General features: G+C 36.2%; 1 protein-coding gene across 3 annotated transcripts in view; it reads left to right on the top strand.

Moving 5' to 3' along the window:
• LOC144432591 (sestrin-1-like) overlaps window positions 1-27476 on the top strand; it is a 112803-nt gene that overhangs the window by 11960 nt on the left and 73367 nt on the right. For 2 of the 3 annotated variants that reach the window (XM_078120837.1, XM_078120839.1), the window contains exons 2-3: window positions 3492-3557; window positions 14186-14221. In XM_078120837.1, coding sequence (XP_077976963.1) covers window positions 3492-3557; window positions 14186-14221 — 102 coding nt within the window. Of the gene's footprint in view, window positions 1-2559; window positions 2605-3491; window positions 3558-14185; window positions 14222-27476 lie in introns of those variants that run through there. The other variant, XM_078120838.1, reaches the window with a different exon arrangement.

Raw genomic sequence — 27476 nt, 5'->3', positions numbered from 1 at the left:
GTGCGTGTACCTGTGTGTGTGTGTGTGTGTGTGTGTGTGTGTGTGTGTGTGTGTGTGCATGTGCGTGCATGTGTGTGTGCATGTGTGCGTGCGTGCATGTGTGTATGTGTGTGTATACATGACTATATTTGTGTGTGTATGTGTGTGTAAACATGACTATGTTTGTGTGTGTGTGTGTGTGTGTTTGTGTGTATAACACATAGTATACATTGTACATGCACACGTCTATGTCTGTGTCTATAATAATCTTGATAAAAATACTGGGAAGTCTGTTAAAATGACAACATGGGATATGCTTTTGTTAATAGCATTCAGTGAAATGTTAGATGTACTACTAGTAAAATGACCAAGAAACTGGGGGAGGCATTACCCTACCCACTGATCTTTACAGTGTTACAGATACACTGGGGAAACCTATCCATATACCCTTTCATGTAAAAGAAAACTTGAGCCCTGGCAGTGTGATGTACTTACCAACTTACCTGCCTACATGTACATTTACTTACCACCATGAACAAAAATACTACAATAGTGACCTACAATGTAGTCTGTAAATAAATAGATTGATAGAATGTGTAGAAGGCCAACCATTAAAGCAATCTCACAGGAATGTGGGCTTAAGAGGAAAACAAGTGGCCATAAATCAACCTACTTATATAAGTTATAACACAGGGATGGAAATTTCCGCTCATTCCATTTGCAGGACCCTGGAAACTTTCTTCAATTTACACAGCAATATCATACATCATGCATCCTATGTCATATACATAGATAATTTATCATAGCTACACACTTATCATTTGTGTCCAGGGTACTACCTGGAGTACTACCTGAGTGTAAAGAACAGAGACAAGATAAAAGAGCTAAACTTGGAAAATATATTAATTGATAGATTTAACTTCATATATTGCACCGAAATATTTACAATCAGCTCACCAAAGCTTTCGCCAGGTATCTACATTTGTATCATGGCTTCGTTAGTGTTTTCTGAAGTCATGATGCACAGCTGTGCTTTCATCATACTATTGGAAAATATATATTGTTCATGGTTCTAAAAGCCACTGTGTGATCAAGGTTCATATTAGTAGATGGATTTACAGCTAAATGTTGTATTTGACACATATTTATTTTGTTTTTAATTTTACCATGTCAAACTTCAGTCACTATATTTTACTATAAATACTAAAACTTGAATAATTACCTAAATTTGCTGTTGCGAACCACTTTGCTGTCTAAGTTACTAAGTACATGCCAACACTAGTGACACAGCAATTTCTCATGCTGCTCCAAAGTTTGGTGTTCCTCTGTCACTTGCCATATGGGGTGACTCTGTCTTAATCATTTTGACCCAGGACAAAACATTTTATGTCAGTAGAGGGCACACTGTCAGAAACCTCTCAGTAAAATGACAGTATAATGCATTCCTTTTGTAACTGTAATAGTATCAAATTTAACTTTGTTCCAAACATAAACACAAACACAAACAAACTCAAACACAAATACAACTACAAACACAAACACAACTACAAACACAAACACAAACACAAACACAAACACAAACACAAACACAAACTGAAGCGTGGTCAAAAATTTCAGGTGTGTTTGGAACAAAAGTTCAATTGGATACTAACATTCATTAGTAGTACTACTAATAATAATGTACCTATATTTAGATTTTTCAGCATGTAAATTCTTAAAAACAATAGTGACATGCCTATACATCATGCATGATAAATGTTATCCTATATTTCTGTGATATAAATTATAATATGTGTATTCAACTTACAATTGTACCATTGGGGAATATATATTATATAGGTATATTAATTATAGTTATAGTTACAGTGAAATTTTATATATAAAATAGATAAATCGGCAAAGGCATATGTATGTGTAACCCAGAGACTTGTGGTAGTTTTTACTGTACTGTGTTTTTGCTAAGGTAGGAACCCCAGTAACAGAAAAGGGAATAGAGTAAAACTGACATATAGTTTCCAATACAATGTACCATCATTTTGGTAGGAACTCCAGTAAATGACAGGAGAACTCAAGTAGCGTTTACGTGCTTACAAGTTACGGTCCTTATAACAAAACATTTACAGTTTCAAGCTATTCAAAGTAGTCTTTTGCCAAAGTTTTGGCTAGTATACACAGAGGGTTTCAATATTGAAGAGAAGACTATCAGGCAAATTTATTGAAAGTGAATTCTAATATTAACAATGAACCATAATTCAACAAGAGATTGTATGTGATATTCATACTTAATCATGAGACTTTGATTTATTGTTATAGAATAACAATAAAAATTTACATCTGTTATTACACATTCTTTTATCATTCAAACATCCTTGAATGACCTTTGACCTCAACAAAATCACTGATGCAATCACAGATGATGGTTGCACCAGCCAGGAAATGGTAAACATACTTTCAGTAGATCATTGAAAACAAATGTGTGATGTACAACACACAGGCAGTACGTATACAGACATGAAAACAAGGGAAAACGTTTGTTGTCAATTTGAAGAGATTCATAGATGTACGTGTCATTCAACTGTTCCTTGTACTTGTAAAATGGGATCTTTGATCCTTCGACAGGACCAGGTAAATGCTACTGTACCATATTAAGGGTGGGGGTGGGGGGGGGGGGTACTGGGGGATTCTGTAATAATGATCAGTGATATGGTTTGTTTTTAGTCAGCATTTCCATTACTGTGCTCAAACTACAAATATTATCTCTGGCATGGCTTATTCTTCCTCAACCCCCTTGGTGCATAAATCCATTGCAACCTCCATCCTATCAGTTCCCCAGTTATACAGTAGTGCGCTTGTGGTTCAAATCCTCTCCAAGGACTTCAGCCATTCAGAAACAAATGACAACAGAAAGGCTCAAACTAGCAACGGACAAATTCTGAAATCCAAACCTACCACTGAAATCATTTGACCGTCATAACGCCTGTACATGTATTCCTACAGGAAAGATTGTACATGTTGATAGCTCACGCAGTGGCTCAATGACTACGCATGTGTGTTGATATAGCAATTAAGAGAATAATTTAGTATGATACATAGAGAAAAATGTAGCAAAATAATTGCCAATTAGTGACTGTGAGGTCAACAAAATTATTACACAGTTGATGAAGTAAAGCACATGTATTCATCATGTTACTGACTACATTCAACACTTTGCTCTAAGTTAAACTATATTGTTAGTTTTTTTCCAGACTTTTTCTTACATTTTCTTCCACACTTCAAAAGTAAGCTCTACGGGGTCTATTTAAGTGTGTATTACAAAGTAAGAGTTTTTGTTGTATTGCCAGTTTTCCTTCCAGGGAATGAGTCGGTGTCAGTCTTCTACCGTGGAATAAGGACATCCCACATTGATTGACTCTGAACCTGTGCTATCGAAATTGAATTCCAGACTGGTAAAATTAACACATTCATGTGCAGATCTAAATACAATCTGATCATTTCTATGTGTTTAATTGCAGGACCGTGGCATCCGTGTTCCTCGTAGGCTTACCAATGGACCCAGTTCATTTATACCAGCATGCAAGGTAAGTAAGTCATGGACACTTCATCACTTTATCCACTATAGAGTGGCTGAGTGTGGTTGATCTATCAAGTGTATTCTCAACTTGGCCTGTGAACTTGAAATATTATCAATGTCAATGCCATGCCGTATTATTTGTAGTCTGTGAGGTACTCCATGACAGACACCCTCATGTATTGGTCAACCCCTTTCATGAGTGCTAGCTGATAGGCATGGTATGACATGCTGTTGTATCTTACTTATACTATACTGTCTGCAAATAGTGTAACACCAGTTGATGCTTGAGGTTATTTGTAAAAAGGTAACATTTCCATGTATGGCCAGCTAGGTCACATGCAGGTAATTTAACATAACCTGTATAATATAGTCATATGACTTCATTTGACCTATCTGCTTCTACACCTGGTATCCATGAAACATGCTTAGTTTGAAGTACTGAGTTCACAGGCTGAATAAAAAGAATGTTGACCATCTATCTGGTCAACTATAATGGCTATGTCATTCATGACTGTTGTCTTGTGTCTATATATGGTTTCCTGATACTCTTCTTTCTTGCAAGGGTTTGTCAACTGTAGGAAATATGACTAACATGTATACCAAGTAATTGTAATTGTAATTGTAATTTATTTACCCATCACAAAAAAAAAAAAAACATAACAATTGAAAGCATATAATACACAATGTGTGCATAATTGTATCAGAGCGGGCGAGAGGCTAGAAAATAGTTTCTATAACTAATCTAGTCTAGCCACTCAAAACTCATACACTAGTATAAATATTACAATGAAAAAAGATCAGGTGACTGCTGCAAAAACTCACAAACTACATACTGTACATGAAAAATGAAAATGAAAATGCGCGAAAATTTTACATATTTACAAGAAGAAACTGTTTGTAATCTTTCTTGAATTTGTGTCTGCTTGGGTGACTGCGAATTGTATATGGAATGTTGTTCCATATCTGTGAACCAGTGAACTTGACAGAAGACTGACCAAAATTACTCTTGTATTTTGGTACATGGAGGTCTCCTCTCAAGTGCAGCCTAAATTTGAAAAGCAAATGTCTGGTTTATTCCCAGATTCAAAAGCAAATGTTTGGTTTATTCCCAGATTCAAAAGCAAATGTTTGGTTTATTCCCAGATTCAAAAGCAAATGTCTGGTTTATTCCCAGATTAAAAAGCAAATGTCTGGTTTATTCCCAGATTTCTTTTATGTCACAACATTATTTGTTTATATTGTAAGTTATACAGCACTAAAGATAGCACCTGAAATATGAGTACGCTGAGTTATTTTTTCATAGTTACCACAAGTCATCACTTCCACTATACTAAAAATACACTTAAAAATCAGTCATTACATTTTCCTTCCAACTCTAAATTTTGTCTTCATAAGGTACATCCTTCATTTCCTAATTTTATAGCAATATTCTTATTTATTCTTCCCCCAATTGTAAAAACTCGTCACACATCATATATCATGCCACTATCTGATTCTCTGTGCCAAGACTTCTACTTTCTCATATCCCTTACACTTTGCCTGTGTAGAGGAAAGAACATATTGGGAATGATGATTGATAGTAGCTTGCCGATGAATGTGTTAGGTGCTGGAAAGATGTTCTAATAGGTGGTATAGTTTCGTGTCAGACTCCCTAGGCCAATGACTTTTTACAACAGTGTTACCTACTGTGTAATTATCAACTTGAAAGAAATAATGAAACATACAATAAATCCTATTTTTTCCTTATCCATCCATTACATATATTGTCAAATAAATATTAATTTATCGAAATATGAGGTCAGGAGGTGAAAATTTGGCTATATATGCAAACGAGTAAACTGTCTGCATATATGTTGACTTGGCCTGGGAACCTGGCAGGGAATGTCTGCATACATGTGTATATGCTGACTTGGCCTGGCAGGGATTGTCTGCATACATGTGTATATGCAGACATGGCTTGGGAATCTGGCAGGGAATGTCTGCATAAATGTGTATATGCAGACATGGCATTGTAAGGGTTATGATAGCCTGAGTAATAATATTAATGTGTGAAAATGAAGCTATTAGTATTTGAAAGTGAAGATTGAATTGTGTGAGACTTGTAAATGTCAGAGAGGTGTAATGTAGATAGGTTTTACATGGCCACTTTTACTGTGCGTGGGAGTCTGTCATCTATTGATGTGATTGATACAGTGTACCTTGGAGATATGTATGATATTCATGAGCATTCTAAAGGTGTTGATAAGCTGATTCCAAACATAGCACCTCATATTGAAAATAAAGAATAATTATATAGTGGTGTATGAAAAGGACATAGGTAAATGAAGTATCCCTTATGGGTGAAATGGTATCCTTAGGTAAATGAAGTATCCCTTATGGGTGAAATGGTATCCTTAGGTAAATGAAGTATCCCTTATGGGTGAAATGGTATCCTTAGGTAAATGAAGTATCCCTTATGGGTGAAATGGTATCCTTAGGTAAATGAAGTATCCCTTATGGGTGAAATGGTATCCTTAGGTAAATGAAGTATCCCTTATGGGTGAAATGGTATCCTTAGGTAAATGAAGTATCCCTTATGGGTGAAATGGTATCCTTAGGTAAATGAAGTATCCCTTATGGGTGAAATGTTATCCTTAGGTAAATGAAGTATCCCTTATGGGTGAAATGGTATCCTTAGGTAAATGAAGTATCCCTTATGGGTGAAATGGTATCCTTAGGTAAATGAAGTATCCCTTATGGGTGAAATGGTATCCTTAGGTAAATGAAGTATCCCTTATGGGTGAAATGTTATCCTTAGGTAAATGAAGTATCCCTTATGGGTGAAATGGTATCCTTAGGTAAATGAAGTATCCCTTATGGGTGAAATGGTATCCTTAGGTAAATGAAGTATCCCTTATGGGTGAAATGGTATCCTTAGGTAAATGAAGTATCCCTTATGGGTGAAATGGTATCCTTAGGTAAATGAAGTATCCCTTATGGGTGAAATGGTATCCTTAGGTAAATGAAGTATCCCTTATGGGTGAAATGGTATCCTTAGGTAAATGAAGTATCCCTTATGGGTGAAATGGTATCCTTAGGTAAATGAAGTATCCCTTATGGGTGAAATGGTATCCTTAGGTAAATGAAGTATCCCTTATGGGTGAAATGGTATCCTTAGGTAAATGAAGTATCCCTTATGGGTGAAATGGTATCCTTAGGTAAATGAAGTATCCCTTATGGGTGAAATGGTATCCTTAGGTAAATGAAGTATCCCTTATGGGTGAAATGGTATCCTTAGGTAAATGAAGTATCCCTTATGGGTGAAATGGTATCCTTAGGTAAATGAAGTATCCCTTATGGGTGAAATGGTATCCTTAGGTAAATGAAGTATCCCTTATGGGTGAAATGGTATCCTTAGGTAAATGAAGTATCCCTTATGGGTGAAATGGTATCCTTAGGTAAATGAAGTATCCCTTATGGGTGAAATGGTATCCTTAGGTAAATGAAGTATCCCTTATGGGTGAAATGGTATCCTTAGGTAAATGAAGTATCCCTTATGGGTGAAATGGTATCCTTAGGTAAATGAAGTATCCCTTATGGGTGAAATGGTATCCTTAGGTAAATGAAGTATCCCTTATAGGTGAAATGGTATCCTTAGGTAAATGAAGTATCTCTTATAGGTGAAATGGTATCCTTAGGTAAATGAAGTATCTCTTATGGGTGAAATGGTATCCTTAGGTAAATGAAGTATCCCTTATGGGTGAAATGGTATCCTTAGGTAAATGAAGTATCCCTTATGGGTGAAATGGTATCCTTAGGTAAATGAAGTATCTCTTATGGGTGAAATGGTATCCTTAGGTAAATGAAGTATCCCTTATGGGTGAAATGGTATCCTTAGGTAAATGAAGTATCCCTTATGGGTGAAATGGTATCCTTAGGTAAATGAAGTATCCCTTATGGGTGAAATGGTATCCTTAGGTAAATGAAGTATCCCTTATGGGTGAAATGGTATCCTTAGGTAAATGAAGTATCCCTTATGGGTGAAATGGTATCCTTAGGTAAATGAAGTATCCCTTATGGGTGAAATGGTATCCTTAGGTAAATGAAGTATCTCTTATGGGTGAAATGGTATCCTTAGGTAAATGAAGTATCCCTTATGGGTGAAATGGTATCCTTAGGTAAATGAAGTATCCCTTATGGGTGAAATGGTATCCTTAGGTAAATGAAGTATCCCTTATGGGTGAAATGGTATCCTTAAGTAAATGAAGTATCCCTTATGGGTGAAATGGTATCCTTAGGTAAATGAAGTATCCCTTATGGGTGAAATGGTATCCTTAGGTAAATGAAGTATCCCTTATGGGTGAAATGGTATCCTTAGGTAAATGAAGTATCCCTTATGGGTGAAATGGTATCCTTAGGTAAATGAAGTATCCCTTATGGGTGAAATGGTATCCTTAGGTAAATGAAGTATCCCTTATGGGTGAAATGGTATCCTTAGGTAAATGAAGTATCCCTTATGGGTGAAATGGTATCCTTAGGTAAATGAAGTATCCCTTATGGGTGAAATGGTATCCTTAGGTAAATGAAGTATCCCTTATGGGTGAAATGGTATCCTTAAGTAAATGAAGTATCCCTTATGGGTGAAATGGTATCCTTAGGTAAATGAAGTATCCCTTATGGGTGAAATGGTATCCTTAGGTAAATGAAGTATCCCTTATGGGTGAAATGGTATCCTTAGGTAAATGAAGTATCCCTTATGGGTGAAATGGTATCCTTAGGTAAATGAAGTATCCCTTATGGGTGAAATGGTATCCTTAGGTAAATGAAGTATCCCTTATGGGTGAAATGGTATCCTTAGGTAAATGAAGTATCCCTTATGGGTGAAATGGTATCCTTAGGTAAATGAAGTATCTCTTATGGGTGAAATGGTATCCTTAGGTAAATGAAGTATCCCTTATGGGTGAAATGGTATCCTTAGGTAAATGAAGTATCCCTTATGGGTGAAATGGTATCCTTAGGTAAATGAAGTATCCCTTATGGGTGAAATGGTATCCTTAGGAGTATGCCAAAAGCATAAACTCTTGATTTATAATTTCAATAGCAGTTTGCAGTAAATTTGTTTAGGTTTTAGTTTACGAAACTGGGTAACAGAGTGATGTATTTCGGTAAAACCTATATACATGTAGATTTCTACACCTTGTACTGTAAATTATGTTGGAGGGGAACCCCGGTAACTGAAGGGGGTATCTACTAAAACGTGAATGGATTTCCATACAATGGTTTGGAACTTTTTGGAAATAACTGCTTTATATACTATATACTCATATTGTTTTCCTTGGTTTTCACCATAGCCTAGGGGTTCAGCTGTTCATTATGTGCAATTGTGATAGTGTATTTCAAGCTTGCAGGCAGAGATTCTATGGAGATATTCAGTGTGTTTGCTATTAAGGTCTTGGAACCCCAGTAACAGAGGAGTGAAATCTAGTAAAATTTACAAAGCCGTTCGTACCATATGTACCATAATTTTGGTGGGGGAACCTCAGTAAAGTGTCTGGTGAACTCAGGTAGATTTTACTAACTTACCAACTTTAGTAACAAAAACACTGCATATATGTATAATACTATAGACTAGTATTTCATCTATAAACTGGAGAGTTTGAAGTGTAAGAGTAACTGTAGGAGTACAGGGAGAATAGTTACTTGTCACTACATATATATCAAATAAGATACTGGGAATTTTTATTATCTTCCATGAGAGAAAGTACAGATATGAGGGTCATAAACATCAAATACAAAATGAAACGATAGATAAATAAATAGATAACATATAGAATTGACCATTAAAATATTATATTAAATGATAGAATTGCAGAAGCTACAGAAATTTGCAGGCCATAAAGACATTAAGGAAGTGTATACGTGTATATACATCACATAGTTGATAATAAGCACCCATAGTGTGCCTCTAAATGCTGTCTTGTTATCTATACAGTGTTGTTACTACGAGAGGTACATATACAACCAAGGAAGTTGCATCATGAATGTTGATGTTACTGTTAGGAAGATTTTCAAGTTTAGAAACGTGGCCATGAATTCATTAAAATCTACAACCTGGCAACTTGATATGTAGATCATTAGATATGCAAATATGGTGAAACTTCTGACCAATGAGAATGTAGGTCTTATTCATATTAGCCAATCATATGATATTTGATAATATTATATAGTTTGTCATAGTTATAGACTTTATATACACAATATCTTCACGAAGTTGGAGTCACAATTCTGTTTTCTTATAACAGTCCTGCATATCATAGTTCTATCAATGCATCATGTAAGATGTATAAATATTTTGGTATCCTTTTCCAATCTATCGATAAGATAAATTTAATATTTTGAAGGCACATTGCAACGTAGTATCTGTTTTAACTACTTCCATAATCTTGTAAATGAGTAAAAGATACATACACGCCGGCTTTGCATTGATTTACAAGATGCAGAAACCTGTATAAATTCTAGTCAATTTATTATCAGAGGAGTTCCATATGTCTGAACAAAGAAGAAGATATATGTGTGTGTGTGTGTGTGTGTGTGTGTGTGTGTGTGTGTGTGTGTCTGTGTGTGTGTGTGTGTATGTGTGTGTGTATGTGTGTGTGTGTGTATGTGTGTGTGTGTGTATGTGTCTGTGTCTGTGTGTGTGTATGTGTGTGTGTGTGTATGTGTGTGTGTCTGTGTCTGTGTGTGTGTATGTATGTATGTGTGTGTGTGTGTCTGTGTGTGTGTGTGCGTGTGTGTGTGTGTGTCTCTGTGTGTGTGTGTGCGTGTATGTATGTGTGTGTGTGTGTCTGTGTGTGTGTGTGTCTCTGTGTGTGTGTGTATGTGTGTGTGTGCGTGTATGTATGTGTCTGTGTGTATGTGTGTGTATGTATGTGTGTGTGTGTGCGTGTATGTATATGTGTGTGTGTGTCTCTGTGTGTGTGTGTCTATGTGTGTGTCTGTGTTTGTGTGTGTGTGTGTCTGTGTGTGTATGTATGTGTGTGTGTGTCTGTGTGTGTGTGTGTCTGTGTGTCTGTGTGTCTGTGTGTCTGTGTGTGTTTTGTGCAGACTAAATCCAAAGAATAAGGATGTTATAAGTCATTATTCAGAGTTTCAGGTTTCTTCAGTGATCATCAGGCCACTGATAAAATTGAGATTGTCAAGGTGATATGCAATCTGATTAAAATCCAATGTGGTGAAAGCGGTTAGATGTCCTTACGGTATTTACCTCTATTCATCATGTTGTGACGTTTGATATGTACATGTAAATGTTTGTGTATACATTGCAAAACAAGATGGTCAGACTAAACTATTCCTTATGGAGGTTTACTTTTATCATTGGCAAGGAAAAATTTATTTTCATGGTGACATTTGGAGACTAATTCAGATAAGTATAAGTATAGGCTTTGTGTTTGTGTTTGGAACAAAAGTTTAATTTGGTACTATGGTTTACCAACACAGATAAATTTCGATTTGAAAATGTTATCAAATTAGTCTGATATATTTGTTGATGGATTGAGGACACACTCCTAAAACCAATATTAGTATTCCATATGTGTGTGTACTCTACTTATGGGCACAATAAAGTGAACTCAAGTGAAACTCCTTATGACTGCCAATTTGTATCCAGGGACTTGGCCATCTAGCTCAACATACTAACATACATGTACCAATGACACTGTGTCCTGGCTAACTGATATCTGATAACATAGTAAGAACATATTTATTTTCCATTGTTCATGATCATATTGACTGGTCCATGACTCCCTAGAGACGTTGCTTGGCATTGAACTATCTCATGACCTGACCTACATTTGTACATTTACTTGTACAACAATGGCTATGTGGGTTGAATAATTGTGTTTTCAGTTTTAGTCAACAAGTAGACAAAAGAGAGGTTCTGGGAGATTGGCTCAAAAGAGATTTAATGGTCAATATATCTACAGTTGTATATATATTATGTTTACGACTGTACAACTATTAAAATGGGTGGTGCAATCTGACCAACTTTGGGTAAAATGTCACACCTGTCAATGCCCTAATGCACGTACATGTATACTGGTGTGAGTGTGGGCTGATGATAGTAGAATGTATGGAAAGTACAGTTATTGAGTTACTGAACTGATTGTTTGTCAGTAATCTGAGTGGGTCCATATTGCATTGTATGTAAATGTACTCTTTGATTGATTGTTATGAAGAGAAAAACAAGAACTTTAGTGATGGTCAGCAGAAAGTGGGTCTTAGCAACAGTAAACCCAATAGTCTTGGCTATTCGGCTTGACAGTGTTATTTGCCAGAAATGACAGTATGCTGTGTCAGATAGCCAAGTCTCAAAGAAACAAGGTTAGAAGAAAACCAGTCCAGAGACTTGGTTATTCAGCATTTACCAAAAAATACCAACTGTATGCTTTATCAGATAGCCAAGTCTCTGGGTAACAGGAAACCCAATAGTCTTGGCTATTCAGTTTGACAGTGTTGTTTGCTAGCAATGCCAGTATGCTGTGACAGATAACCAAGTTTCTGGGTAACAAGAAACCCAATAGCCTTGGCTGTTCGGCTTGACAGTGTCCCAGCAATGCCAGTATGCTGTGACAGATAACCAAGTTTCTGGGTAACAAGAAACCTAGTCCATATCTAGTACAGGAGAGAAGAGAACGATTAGGAGGTGAAATAAATAATCAATGTTACAGACTTTAGCATGTTGTGAGGTGTTGTTTAGAGAGAAGAAAGAGATATACTAGATGTATCTTATGTTTATAATACTGGTATGTGTATTAATAGTATTCTTGAAATATCTAAAACTCATTCAGATTACCAGTATGGAAGTGAAATTTATCTCTCCATTTTAGAAGTAAATGGAGACTATTATGATGAGCATCAATTTTTACCTTGTGTATGCTAGTAATAGTATGTGATGTATAATATATATACCTGTAAAAGTTCCAAATGCTGGCATGGTTCCATCTGTTCAGCCAGAACGTCAGGTCAGATAGCTACATCAGACTAGTCTAGTGTAGATAATTCCTGACATGGGTAGTAAATGCCAAATGGTTTGGGAGATTTAATACATCATGTTATAAAATATGACATCTACCTTTATGTGTAATTTCTATTGTTAATTATGAATGGTAGAGTTCTAATGAACAAGTAAATTTGTTTTCACCTTGTGGAACTACAAAAAAAAAGGAATTCAGTGATCTCACAAACTGTATGTTTGGTAAGTACATGTAAAGTTTACCAAATAACAGTTTTTTTTTATGAGTGTTGAACATTTGTCAGTATTACTATTAAACGGAACATGATTATGTGGTTAGAGCCAGGACTGATTCAGACCTATGGTAGATAACATAGCCAGGCTACTCAAAATGCTGGAATCCATGCTGTCCTGTTTTACATAAATGAAATGAAATACCTTTTGCTGTAGTTGACATAGTTTCTTGGCTATGACAGTTATGGTGATTGATGACGCCAGGATGTAAGAACTGAAATCTGGTGATGTTAGATAGATCAATAGTCATTGTATGCAAATTTCATTGTGTAGTCGATGTCATCTCTAACAGTATGTAACATTATAAGGGTTGAAATGAAAAGTTGTGACTGTCACATAGACAGATTCATGGATTAGAATATTATCCTGCCAAAATAGTTTGTATTACTGACATAGATTGTGATAAAACTACATGATATGCTCTAAGTGCACAGACTGTAAAAGTAAACTAACTGTACACATGCCTGATTTGTTAGAGCATGTGTCTCAAAAGATCTATAGTACAGCAGCTTAGCTTTTTTTGTAGATTTGTCATGCTTTACCTCATGTCATTATAATAAACTATTCTACCACCACTACTACTACTACTACTACTGCTACTACTACTACTACTACTACTACTACTACTACTACTACAACTACCACTACTACCACTACCACCACCACCACTACTACTACTACTACTACTACAACTACTACCACTACTACTACCACTACCACCACTACTACTACTACTACTACTACTACTACTACTACTACTACTACTACTAATACTACTACTACTAATACTACTACTACTACTACTAGTCACAGAACACATCAAACTGTTTTAGAGTAAATTGTAGCATAAAACGTCAAATGCTAAGCTCTTATGACCAGGATTCAGTGTGTCTCAAACACGGATTGTGTGTATCTTGAACAAGAATTGTGTGTGTCTCAAACACCCAAATGCTAAGCTTTTATGATAAAGAGTGTAAGTAGGACATAATAAAATATAACTACTTTGAAAAACAGTAAATTAGAAGTGAATGTGACTTTTCAACCTATCTATCTATTAGTATTACAGACCACCATCATACATGACATATTTTTTTTAAATATTCAGCATTAGTATAATATAGTATTGTCAAAACTGATGGAATATTGTGTTTGATTCTTGTAACTATGGCCATATATTTTCCAATGCACAAATTTTATTTCAAACCCACCAGAAATTTCCCCAAAACTATGAAATTTTCAACTTTTTCTTTTAATTGTGATACAGAATTGTATAAAATATTATTTGTTTTCGTTTTGTTTTTGAAGTTTGTATCCATTTTTCTTTCTTTTTCTTTTCATTTTATTTATGGTAGTTCCCTGACAAGAAGCGGAGTGCAAGTATGTCTTCGGTGAGTAAATGTTCTATTCAAAATTTTAAGGTAGACTGGAAATGAGAGACATGATTACCAAGGTCATTCCAAAATATTCAGTTACTAAACTTGAATACCTAACTTGTCCATTCAGTGGAATGGTTTTCGTGAACCTGGGAATGAGTAATTTTGATTTCTCTCCACTTTGAGCTTGTACAGTAACTGTGGACTGTTTGTAACACACTCACATTCATGAAGATACACATCAGCTAGTCAACAAACTTGTCTTGGTGTTGCTTTTGCAAGAGGTTAGTCCAGAGACTTGTCTTGGTGTTACTATCTCAAGAAACTAGCCCAGAGACTTGTCTTGGTGTTACTATCACAAGAAGTTAGCCCAGAGACTTGTCTTGGTGTTACTATCTCAAGAAGCTAGCCCAAAGACTTGTCTTGGTGTTACTATCACAAGAGGTTAGCCCAGAGACTTGTCTTGGTGTTACTATCACAAGAGGTTAGCCCAGAGACTTGTCTTGGTGTTACTATCTCAAGAAGCTAGCCCAGAGACTTGTCTTGGTGTTACTATCACAAGAGGTTAGCCCAGAGACTTGTCTTGGTGTTACTATCACAAGAGGTTAGTCCAGAGACTTGTCTTGGTGTTGCTATCTCAAGAAGCTAGCCCAGAGACTTGTCTTGGTGTTACTATCTCAAAAAGCTAGTCCAGAGACTTGTCTTCTTGTTACTATCTCAAGAAGTTAGCCCAGAGACTTGTCTTGATATTCCTGTCTCAAGAAGCTTTCCATCTGTGGGCTACATAACAGCATGCAAGGCCAGAGTGTTCTGTTTTGTTTTGATCACCAAGAACTGAACTTCTTTACACCTGTTTGTATGGTATCGGTGAGTGTCATTGCTATAAAAGTGTACGTACAAATAATGATACATCATTAAACAATAATGTCACATATACTTGTCACATTAAAGCTATACATCATATTATAATCTTATAACAGCAAGTTGATTTATATTGATATTTCACTGGTTTCTATTTAGCCTCAATAAGTATGGGGGAAATAGCATAGTATATTGTTTATCATCAATCACAATATTGCTTTGTAAATTTTCATTTAGCATTATCTTATATGCTAGTCTATTCCCTATACGGTATCATAACAATTTACACCTCGTAGAGACCATGTTGGCATCCAGAGACTACTTGTACCACCCATGCATGTATCAAACACACCTTGTACTCAATGTACCAAACACATAATTTTGGTCTAAAAGTAAAACATTTCAGTGTTTGGAGGAGATGTTAAGTGAGGAAGCTCTCGTACTTGATAAAATATATTTATTACAAAGTGACCACAACTGGTGAGATATCATGTGACATGATTCTCAAAAATATTACAGTAAAGAAATAACAAAAACATCCTTGTCCATTTGAAAAACATTCACAGTTACATTGGCTAGTCTCATGATAAGATCTCTTGACCATTTTGACATTCACAGCATGATAGTTTGTAGATATATATCAAACACAAATAGACTTGATCCCTTAGGACTGAAAACATTCAGGAGTTATTCTTGAGGACAAGGAAGACAACCCCATGTATTATAAATGCCGAAGGACTGTAGTTTAGTGAACATGATTTATCAAATTTGACAGCCTAATTCAACGTATCCAGAATATATAATGGCCTAAAGGAGACTATACTTCCCTTTTCTCTCTCTTTGTCTCTCTCTCTGTCTCTTTTCATCTCTCCATCTATCTCCATCTCGCTTATTTCTGTCTCTGTCTCTGTCTCTGTCTCTCCATCTTTCTTGTATGCCATTCTGTCTCTACCTTGAAATCTCTCTGTATGTACATGTATGTATGTATGTATGTATGTATGTATGTATGTATGTATGTATGTATGTATGTATGTATGTATGTATGTATGTATGTATGTATGTACGTACGTACGTACGTACATACGTAATGTATGTATGTATGTATGTATGTATGTATGTATGTATGTATGTATGTATGTATGTATGTATGTATGTATGTATGTACGTACGTACGTACATACGTAATGTATGTATGTATGTATGTATGTATGTATGTATGTATGTATGTATGCATGTATGTATGTATGTATGTATGTATGTATGTATGTATGTATGTATGTATGTATGTATGTATGTATGTATGTATGTATGTATGTATGTATGTATGTATGCATGTTTGTCTGTCTCCATGTCTCTCTCTCATCTGATCATGATCTGATCTTGCTCTCCATTTTGTCTCACCATCTGTCTAGTCCCCCCCCCTCTCTCTCTCTCTCTCTCTCTCTCTCTCTCTCTCTCTCTCTCTCTCTCTCTCTCTCTCTCTCTCTCTCTCTCTCTCTCTCTCTCTCTCCCCCACTCTCTTTCTCTCTCTCTGTAGTACATGTGTAACTACAGACATAAACACACAGCATTTGTGATAAACTAGGTGTAGCTATTTAAAAGGCAGTAATTATAATGGCGTATTTAATTTTAAAGGTGCTGTACTTGTATGTCATCAGTGTTATAATGACTTGACCTAATACAAGACTAGCAGTGTAATGAGATCTATCAGCACACCACAAGTATTGACATCAATCATATCATATCATAAATACACTGTGTGTTGGGCAAATTCACTCAATTTGAAATCTTAAGTGTTTGAGATACTACTATTACTAGTCAAAAGTATTGTGATCCGTATTCACCACATACCAGCACATAGCTGGATCTCCTTGCTTGGGCAATGCAAACATTCCTGTCTTATCGTTGATGTAAATAAGATGAACTAGAACATACACTCAAAGTACAGAGAGACAGACAGACAGAGAGACAGACAGAGCGAGAGAGAGAGAGAGAGAGAGAGAGAGAGAGAGAGAGAGAGAGAGAGAGAGAGAGAGAGAGAGAGAGAGAGAGACAGACAGACAGACAGACAGACAGACAGACAGACAGACAGACAGACAGACAGACAGACAGACAGACAGACAGACAGACAGACAGACAGACAGACAGAGACAGACAGAGAGACAGACAGAGTGAGAGACAGAGAGAGAGACAGAGAGAGAGACAGACAGAGACAGAGAGACAGACAGACAGACAGACAGACAGACAGACAGACAGTCGACGACAAGCATGTACATGTATATAATTAGTGTGTCTGGGACAACGTATCAAAGTAGTACTTCATACAAAACTTATAAATGTTATAATTATATATTTTTCTTCCTCCAGCTGAGGAAAATATGACTCGAGTGAGCGAAGGGGTCCTTGTCACTATGAGTTGCTAGATGAGTAGTAACAAACCCTTCGGTCATGAGTATTTTCCAGCTGAGTGAAGAAGAATATTGGTTAATATTATAATTATACCTCCTCAAGCATAATTTATGAAAGTTTGGAAAAATAATGGAAATTTGATTCATATTTCAAGCACCACAAAAAAACCAGTGATGTTTCAAGTACCACAAAACCAGTGATGTAGACATTGGTTGTCATGACATAGGACGACCAGGATAGAATGACCAGGATATGTAATATATAGTTTCTGTTCAAAAGACAATAACTTGGTTTGAGTAAGGGATAAGGATGAATATCTTGTAAGCATTATGATATATTAGGCTTATCTCATGTGTATATTCCATTTGATTGTTTATAAGAAAAAAAAGATAACTTTATTTTTTTAGCTGTGGACAATTTCCAACCATGAAAACACTTTTGGTGATAAATCTGACTTCATATTTTGAAATTATGCAAGAATAAGATCTTTAAAGGGACAGTGATATGAAAACAGATGTGTGTGAAAATTCACAAAATGTAAGAAAGGAGAAATGAACATGACCTATTCTTAGCATAGAACTTTACAAAACACTCCTGTAAACCTAAGGAGTCTTAGTTTCACACAAGACATAAAATATTCATGTTATATTTATAAATTTTGTTTTGTACAAACATATCTAGTACATACCGTTGCATGGGAAAAAAGACAAATATTATCAACCTTGAGTCACCCATTAAATAGTAAAATTCCAGACATTTTCTGTGAGATAATCAATACATCTATTCATTCCAAGTAGTATTCTTATTAGTATATCAATTAATAAAATACCTACACACATACATACATACATACACACACACACACACACACACACACACACACACACACACACACACACACACACACACACACACACACACACACACACACAAAAAAAACACACGAGCACGCGCATGTACACACACATGAGAGACAGAGAAAGAGAGACAGAGAGCAAGACAGAGACAGCGAGACAGTCAGAGACTTCACTATTGAATGGGTGGCTTGAAATGATTCTAAATGTTGAAAAAGGAATGATGGACATATGTGAATGAATTAAATTTATGAAATTATTGGCATACATGTAAATGATAGAGAACTCAGTTCTCTACAGGCATACATGTAATGTATTGATGACATAATATATATGTACATGTGAATGATAGGTGAAGATATGATTTCAATGAATCATAATGATCTGAAACTTAATATTTTGATTATAATAGATATAAAACAATTGTAGGTTATTGTATTGATATTAAAATCAAATATAGATAAGAAATTCAGTGCTCAAATATAACTTCTGTTCTTGGTTGTCAGTCAGATTTAGGCCAGGGAACTGTTTCAGTTTTGCAATCATAACATGTGTGCCAGTAGGTTTCAGTATATAGGACAACGGGACCAATGTATTCATGATTACATATGTATGCAGTTCAAATAAGATTGAAGATATATTTTCATCAACAAATTGTCTGTAATCCATAATGTCACATGTATAATAAACTTCCATAATCAGTGCAATGTAGCATCTATCATTGCAATTATGATTATCTTACTTCAGTGATGTTTCCTGTCTTTTTTTCACCAAATTGTCCCCAGTTCATCATTTTGTCGGTGGCTGAGCGGTTAGCTCATATGCCTCTTAACTCTGCAGTCTAGGTTTGAACCTGCCAGGTGTCAGCTGGATTTAATTTAACCAGGTCTGCATGTAAGAATGGTGATGCTCAGTTTGACCCTGCCAAACAATCAGGTTTTACCTGGATACTCCAGATTCCTACAACACTAGACTGCTAGGGCACTACTCTTGTGGCAACTATTCAACAATTTTTTTAATTTATTTGAACGAATAAAGATTATTAGTATTATTATAAACTTTCATAATCAGTGCAATGTAACATCTATTTAATATGATGACCTCAAGTTCAATGATGTTTCTTTTTATTGGAAGGGAGGTAGGAAGGGAGGGGAATATTGTGTAACATGTCAGCTGTCTGTGTTCACCGTAAACTCTATCTCATTGCTGTCCTATTCACTTATTATATACACGTCTCCCTACTTTTTCAGTACACACGAGTATTTTAAAATATTCATGAGTTTATTATGTCTAGATTGCAGACCTGTTTTATATCTCATGAGGTTTAGTTATATAAATCATTGCAATATTATTTTTCACTTTGTAATTTAAGGATTCCCAATTTTGTGATTCCTAGGTGACATCAATGTTTTGATTGTAATGATTACATAAAAGGACAGTTAATGTCTGTTTTGTGATTTTTATTGGGCAACTTTATTTGTCATATTTACATAAAACCAAGAGTTGATGCCTGTTTTGTGATTTTGATTGGCCAACTTTATTTGTCATATTTGCATAAAACCAAGAGTTGATGCCTGTTTTGTGATTTTGATTGGCCAACTTTATTTGTCATATTTGCATAAAACCAAGAGTTAATGCCTGTTTTGTGATTTTGATTGGCCAACTTTATTTGTCATATTTACATAAAACAAGAGTTGATGCCTGTTTTGTGATTTTGATTGGCCAACTTTATTTGTCATATTTACATAAAACGACAGTTGATGTCTGTTTTGTGATTTTGATTGGCCAACTTTATTTGTCATATTTACATAAAACGACAGTTGATGTCTGTTTTGTGATTTTGATAGGCCAACTTTATTTGTCATATTTACATAAAACAAGAGTTGATGCCTTTATGATATTGATTGGCCAACTTTTTACAACATAAGATTTTCTACACCTTCAACATGTGTATGTACTTCACCAAGTGATACCAGAAATACCAGACAGGCATGTTCCATAAAATCAGTCCCATAAAATGTGTCTTATAGATTGTATAGCTTGAGGGAGTTTCCCCTGTTTTCTATGGTTGGCTGACTGGCTGCCTTTCACTTATCACAGTCTGTTTCTTTCACAAATGCCTTTTGCATGACTAATACCTCATAGAAGTAAATGGAGGGAGTTTCCCTGCTATTACCTGTCTTTCATTGATTTGTATGTTTGATGGTGTTTAGCACTTCACTTTTACATAAATCAAAGCAGACATTAACGACATACCCTACGGTAATAACGACATTTTTGCACTGAAGTGTCTTATGAGATAGCTGAGCTCATCTTTTGAGATAGCTGATGCAATAACAGTTGTATGTATTGACCGTTATATTCCACTAGCAGCTAAGCTGCCTCTTCACCCTTCAATTGACCCCCTGTGTCGGGACAAGGCCACAACATTGATTATAACTGTGTAAGGAGGTATGTGAGGGTAAATGTATGAGATAGCCATTGCAGACTGAGACAGTTGTACATCTAGCATTGATTTATATGAAACTTCTGTCAGTAGATGCCTCAATATCAAGAAACACTTCACCCTCCAATGGATCTCTCTGTTATCCTTCTAACTGTAAGCAGGCCAACAGTGAGTAATGAGACAGTTGTGCATCTACCATGTACTGTAAATAGCTCCCTCATCATGCAGTCCATTCTACAACTAACCTCTGTGTCAGGACAAGGCCATAACATCTATCCTAACTGTGTAAACAGGTCTATGAGATAACCATGGCATTGTAAAAGTTGTGCTATCATCAACCATACACTTGTGTCAATAACTCCCTCTTGATACACTTCACTGACCTTTGTGTCAGGACAAGGCCATACTGTGACAGCCTTGCAACTGTAAGCAGGCCAATGAGATAGCCATGTCAATGAGATGTTTTACATCTACCATATACATGAATTGTACTTGTGTCAATAGCTCCCTTGATGCACTTCACCTAGGCCAATGAGATAACTATGGCAGTGAGAGAGTTGTACATCTAACCATGTAAAGGGTACTGTCAGTGTCAATAGCTCCCTTGATGCACTTCACCTAGGCCAATGAGAAAACTATGGCAGTGAGACAGTTGTACATCTAACCATGTAAAGGGTACTGTCAGTGTCAATAGCTTCCTAGATGCACTTCACTGACTTCAACTGACCTCAGTCCAATTCACCCTTCAGCTGACCTCTGTCCACTTCACCCTTCAACTGACCTCTGTCCACTTTACCCTTCACCTGACCTCTGTCCACTTCACCCTTCAGCTGACCTCTGTCCACTTCACCCTTCAGCTGACATCTGTCCACTTTACCCTTCAACTGACCTCTGTCCACTTCACCCTTCAGCTGACCTCTGTCCACTTCACCCTTCAGCTGACCTGTCCACTTCACCCTTCAACTGACCTCTGTCCACTTCACCCTTCAACTGACCTCTGTCCACTTCACCCTTCAACTGACCTCTGTCCACTTTACCCTTCAGCTGACATCTGTCCACTTCACCCTTCAGCTGACCTCTGTCCAATTCACCCTTCAGCTGACCTCTCTCCACTTCACCCTTCAACTGACCTCTGTCCACTTTACCCTTCACCTGACCTCTGTCCACTTCACCCTTCAACTGACCTCTGTCCACTTCACCCTTCAACTGACCTCTGTCCACTTCACCCTTCAACTGACCTCTGTCCACTTCACCCTTCAGCTGACCTCTGTCCACTTCACCCTTCAACTGACCTCTGTCCACTTCACCCTTCAACTGACCTCTGTCCACTTCACCCTTCAGCTGACATCTGTCCACTTCACCCTTCAGCTGACATCTGTCCACTTCACCCTTCAGCTGACATCTGTCCACTTTACCCTTCAGCTGACCTCTGTCCACTTCACCCTTCAGCTGACCTCTGTCCACTTCACCCTTCAACTGACCTCTGTCCACTTCACCCTTCAACTGACCTCTGTCCACTTCACCCTTCAACTGACCTCTGTCCACTTCACCCTTCAGCTGACATCTGTCCACTTCACCCTTCAGCTGACCTCTGTCCACTTCACCCTTCAACTGATCTCTGTCCACTTCACCCTTCAATTGACCTGTGCCAATAGCTTCCTTTTGACACACTTCACTTGACCTTTTTGTCAGGACAAGACATTAAGATCCCCTATAAAGGACATAACATGATGTACTACTACTAGTAAGCAGGCCAGCTCACAGTGGTAGTTCCTTGTATATCACAGCATCAGTATCCACATGGTAATTGTAAGGCTATTTCAGTGATTTTCTATAGACAGGCCAGCTACGTGTATATGTAACTTGATTAGTTTTTTTCATCATTGACGTTTAATTGGACTATTTCCCAAAGTATAAAGTGTGTACTGTCATAGCTAAATACCATTCTAAGTAGGCCAACTCACAGTAGCTGTCTACATATTAATTCCAGAATCAGTGACCCCATGCCTATTCATTGGACATTTCACATTTTCAGTCTTGTGTTTGTTTACAAGTGCATGGACTTTACAGTTATTAGTTTAGAAACCAGTAGTGTAGTATGGTGATTTTTGGTTCTTGAGTTTCCCCTACCATGCCTGGCATTTCACTAAATGACTTTATTCAAACCTAAAATTAGATAATTATGATTTCCTGTAGTGACGTTCAACCCCCAATTGGATAAATTTAGCAAAGTTCAACCCTCCAAGTTGGTTGCTATCATGTGATGACACTATTGACATCATCTCACAGTGCGAAAAGTATTAAACCCAATAACAATTTGTGCCAATTCTTTCTGGCTGAACATTCATTAAAGTAAACAGCTGCTAGTGAAATGCCAAGCATGGTAGGAGAAAGGCAAGAGCCAGAAAGCTCAACATAACTGAATTCTAGGCCATACACTTGTATAATATATGAAGAATGAAGAATACAAAAGATCTTTTACTTAACCATACAGAGACAAACCTGTATCAAGATTTTATACAAGGCAAAGAACTGTTAAGCCTCTTTATAGGAGACAGTACAAAACATTATAACATTTTATTAAGTCAAAAAATTGACAAATTTATCCAGTGATTTCTAATTAGTGCAATGGAACATAGGAAAACATGTTTAACCTGATGGAGAATTATAAATTTTCTCTCTCTTTCTTTCTCTCTTATTATTTCTTTGAAGTAATTAGTTGCTATTTTAACATGATATTTTGTATGTATTTGACTTCTATGTAAATGCTGCTCATAATGTTTTTAGTGAGCCCCTGATATAAAAAGGATGCAGAAAATAAATAAATAAATAATAAATATATGTATTTAATACAGTTAATATCTTGTCAGCTAAATATTATAGACTGGGTCATTCCTGGTTATTTAATTCAACCTTTTACCATACCATTCTAGCCATTCTGTTGGGTATTCAGCAACCTAGTATACATTTGTATTTATAAAATAATCTCTTAATATTTCATCATTTCTGGTCTGTTCCATATTCAGGGGTGGGGTAAAGATGGGAGTCAAATTTTGAAACAATGAAATCATATACTAAGACCAGAAATTATCCCCTAAAAACCTGTAAGTCACAAACTGTGAATAATGTGTACTTCAATTCAGCTGGCCAACTACTGATGAACTAAACATCACAGCCCCTTCACAATGTCAATGGAGCAGTGCATACATATGTCCAACACCAGTACTTGATTGTAAGTCTTAGAGATACAACTCTATCAAGGTCTTGTATACAAGGCTAGCCAAGTACAGTGTATTACAGATTATTTCTTCCCTCACACTGCTTAATATGTTGCCAATACAAGGACAAGAATTTTATAGTCAAACACCATTGTTATAGGAGACCAAAAAATTATTGCATGCAGTTTAAATCTAAAGTCGTGATGCTATTACAAGTTAGAAAGTCAAGCTGTATTGTTCTACTGTAACAGTACTAGTAATTCATACTGAGATACCTCTTAAAAGTTATTTTCATGTTACACATTCTGATTCAGATGTAAACAACAACGAAAGTTGAATGCTCATTGTACAAGCTATTTTGAATGTCAGCCAACTTTGACAGTCATAATCTGAATATTTGTAATGCAATAGCAGCTGTTCTGCAGGGTAAAGGGTTGTTATTGTGTTTTTGACATTCATAACATTACATCATAGTTTCATACCTAGTATTTGAAGCTTTTTAACATGTGTATGGATACAATGAGAAGTGGCCTACATGTACTTTCACATAACATCAGTGTCCTATCCTTAAACATGTTTGTCAGGTCGGTAAACCATCGTCAAATAATATTGTAATAACACATTCTTGTACCAAGGGTTCTATTACTTACGACTAACGTTTCGTCTGTTCAAGTCAACAGGCTTTGTCAAACTGTCCGTTTGCTAGCTTTACTGCCATAGGCAGTGTATTGGCAATGACATGATCGTAGAGATGATGTAATAGGGAACTTGCAATCCAGACTGACTGAACATGCTCAGATGCAAAGGAGTATGGGATTATCTATGGTTATCGTTATACCTAATCTGGAGCTACCGATAAAATAAACCTCCCACAATGATCAGGATGACTATGAATTGATTATTTGTGGTTACAAACAATGTAATAATATCGTTTACAATACTAATTGATTAGTATTTATTATCACATTTCCCATGATGCAACATTCAACATGGCGGATTTGCAAGTTCTCTATTGGTATGCCTCATTTAATCGTGGCCTAGTTTCATAGTTTACATACAGACTACAGTCATATTAGGCTAGGCAATTTAATGATATAACCATACAAACTGCCATTTCAACAAACGACAGGAAGGGTATTTTATCTCAATGGCATAACATTTTGATTTTTGTTCTGTTCTGTTCCATTCCATTCCGTTCTGTTCTGAGCTAGTTTAACCAGAGGCAAACATGTTGTGTTTTTCACCTCTGTGATAGCAATGTGGCAAGGAGTTCATCATAGAAGTATTATGTGTAGGAGGTTGGGTTTAGTGTGGTTTCTTCTCTGCAAACTATGATCATCTCCACCATCTAATCAAACTAGTTACTCTTGCACAAGATTCTGTGTTTCCTCGTGAATCACAATTTAGCTAAGTATGGGATGAGAAACACAAAATTGTTTCCATCTCAAGAAAGTGCACTACTTCAGTGGCACATCAAATTGGCTTGATAGACATACTGGTTAGCACTTAGATGTTAACCCAGTCAGAAAGGAATTCTTGGGCTGAACAGTACAAGATCTTCAATGAGGTGTGAGCGCTGAGTATATCCTACTAATCATTGGCACATCAAATTGGCTCGATAGACATACTGGTTAGCACTTAGATGTTAACCCAGTCAGAAAGGAATTCTTGGGCTGAACAGTACAAGATCTTCAATGAGGTGTGAGCACTGAGTATATCCTATTAATACCATGGCTCCTTTCATGGTAAAGACTATTCAGTGAGGCATGAGTGCTAAGTTGTATATCTTACTAATACCATGCTTCCCTTTGTGGTGATGATTTGATGATATTCATTATACAAGTGCATCCCCATGGCTAATGTAATTAACGAAACGAAACGAAATGAAACGAAACAAGACTTATGGTATTCAGCGAAATGAAACGAAACGAAACAAAACGAGGCTTATGGTATTCAGTGAACGAAACGAAATGAGACGAAACAAAACGTGTTTCATTTCATTGAATATTATAAATCTTGTTTCATTTCATTTCGTTTCGCCAAATACCATAAGCCCATCCCCATCACTTATTTTCACATATACACCTGCATTCACATCCAGGTCACATTGGTTGCAGAACTTGATATTCCTTATTTTATTACATTATCATTTTTTACTAGATTGTCTGTTTACATGTTATGTAGAAATGTGTAAGTCCTCCAAGACAAATTACCCCCTTGGGACAAATAGACTAACAGTGGTCAGCATATGTTATAAAAATGTACATACATACATACATATATAAACAGCAGCTGTTTGAGTGGTATATCATGTCTACAGACATGATGGTTCACATTTGTCACATTGTTCAGTGTTTTATATAGGTTCAAGTAAAGCTTATGTTTGTTTGCATTTTGGCATAAGGATGAAGTAAATCATTCAAGTGCAAAGAAAACAATAATCCGTCTAGTGTCTACTAGTCGTAATTTGTCATCCAAAAGTAGGTCGTATCCCTCTATGTTCCAAAGAGATTCATCAGCTTGGGTTCATGATATATAAAGGTTATTTTATCACAAGAAGAAAATGTTACTTTGTTCAAATATTTCATCTGGACTTGATTGACTTCTACATGTGACACAATAAGAAAACATTTAGTCCACTAAAGAAGTCAATAGAGTCTAGATGAAATATTTGGACAAGGTAACATTTCCTGCTTGTGATAAAAATAACCTTTGTATACACCTATATGTTATATATGATATTTTAGAAAAAGTGAATATTACAGTAAAATGTATTCTATCTTGTCAGTGGCCACCTTGATGTGATAGTCTGAGTTTACATACAGTCTGTGATTTGTCAAAGTATTTGCCCAAAAGTTCAGAATACTATGGCAAAGGAAAACTTGCTTGCATCTCTTAGATTGGACTATTTGCATGCAGAATCTATCCTATCCCGATATATCTTCATCTTGCACAATCTTTATCATCATTCCTTTTGACAGTGTAACATCATGCATACATTTTGTATACCTGTAATATACAAGACAGTTTGATTAACCTAAATACATCAATTAATGCAAACTATTAAATACAATAATCATTTTTACATAAGATCTTGTATTTAGCCATAATTCATTCGTCTTTTAATTTGAAGTCGGCTTCAAGGACCAGTGAGATGAGCCCAAACTTCTATCATTACAGTGTCTGTCCATTTCACTGTGATAAAATAGCATTGATAATCAGGAATTCAAGTCAGTTGACTGCAGTTTATACTAGACATAGTTGTGACCTAATGTGCCCCTTGATTTATTTTCAAAGTTAATTATCTCTTTAAATAGAGGACAACTTAACATGCATACAACAGAACACAAACTTAGTTCTACAACTCCTGAAAAAACACCGGTGCATTTGCTTTAATGACGTGAGCTAAGGAAAGACTTCGGGTGACGACAAAGGAATTAAACCATCCACACGATGAAACCAATATAGTGAAAATGGTGTGA

Source organism: Glandiceps talaboti, chromosome 3 (assembly GCF_964340395.1).
Source record: "Glandiceps talaboti chromosome 3, keGlaTala1.1, whole genome shotgun sequence".
Taxonomy (NCBI): Eukaryota; Metazoa; Hemichordata; class Enteropneusta; family Spengelidae; genus Glandiceps; species Glandiceps talaboti.
The sequence above is the reverse complement of the archived record's forward strand: the minus strand, read 5'-3'. Positions and strand labels throughout refer to the sequence as shown.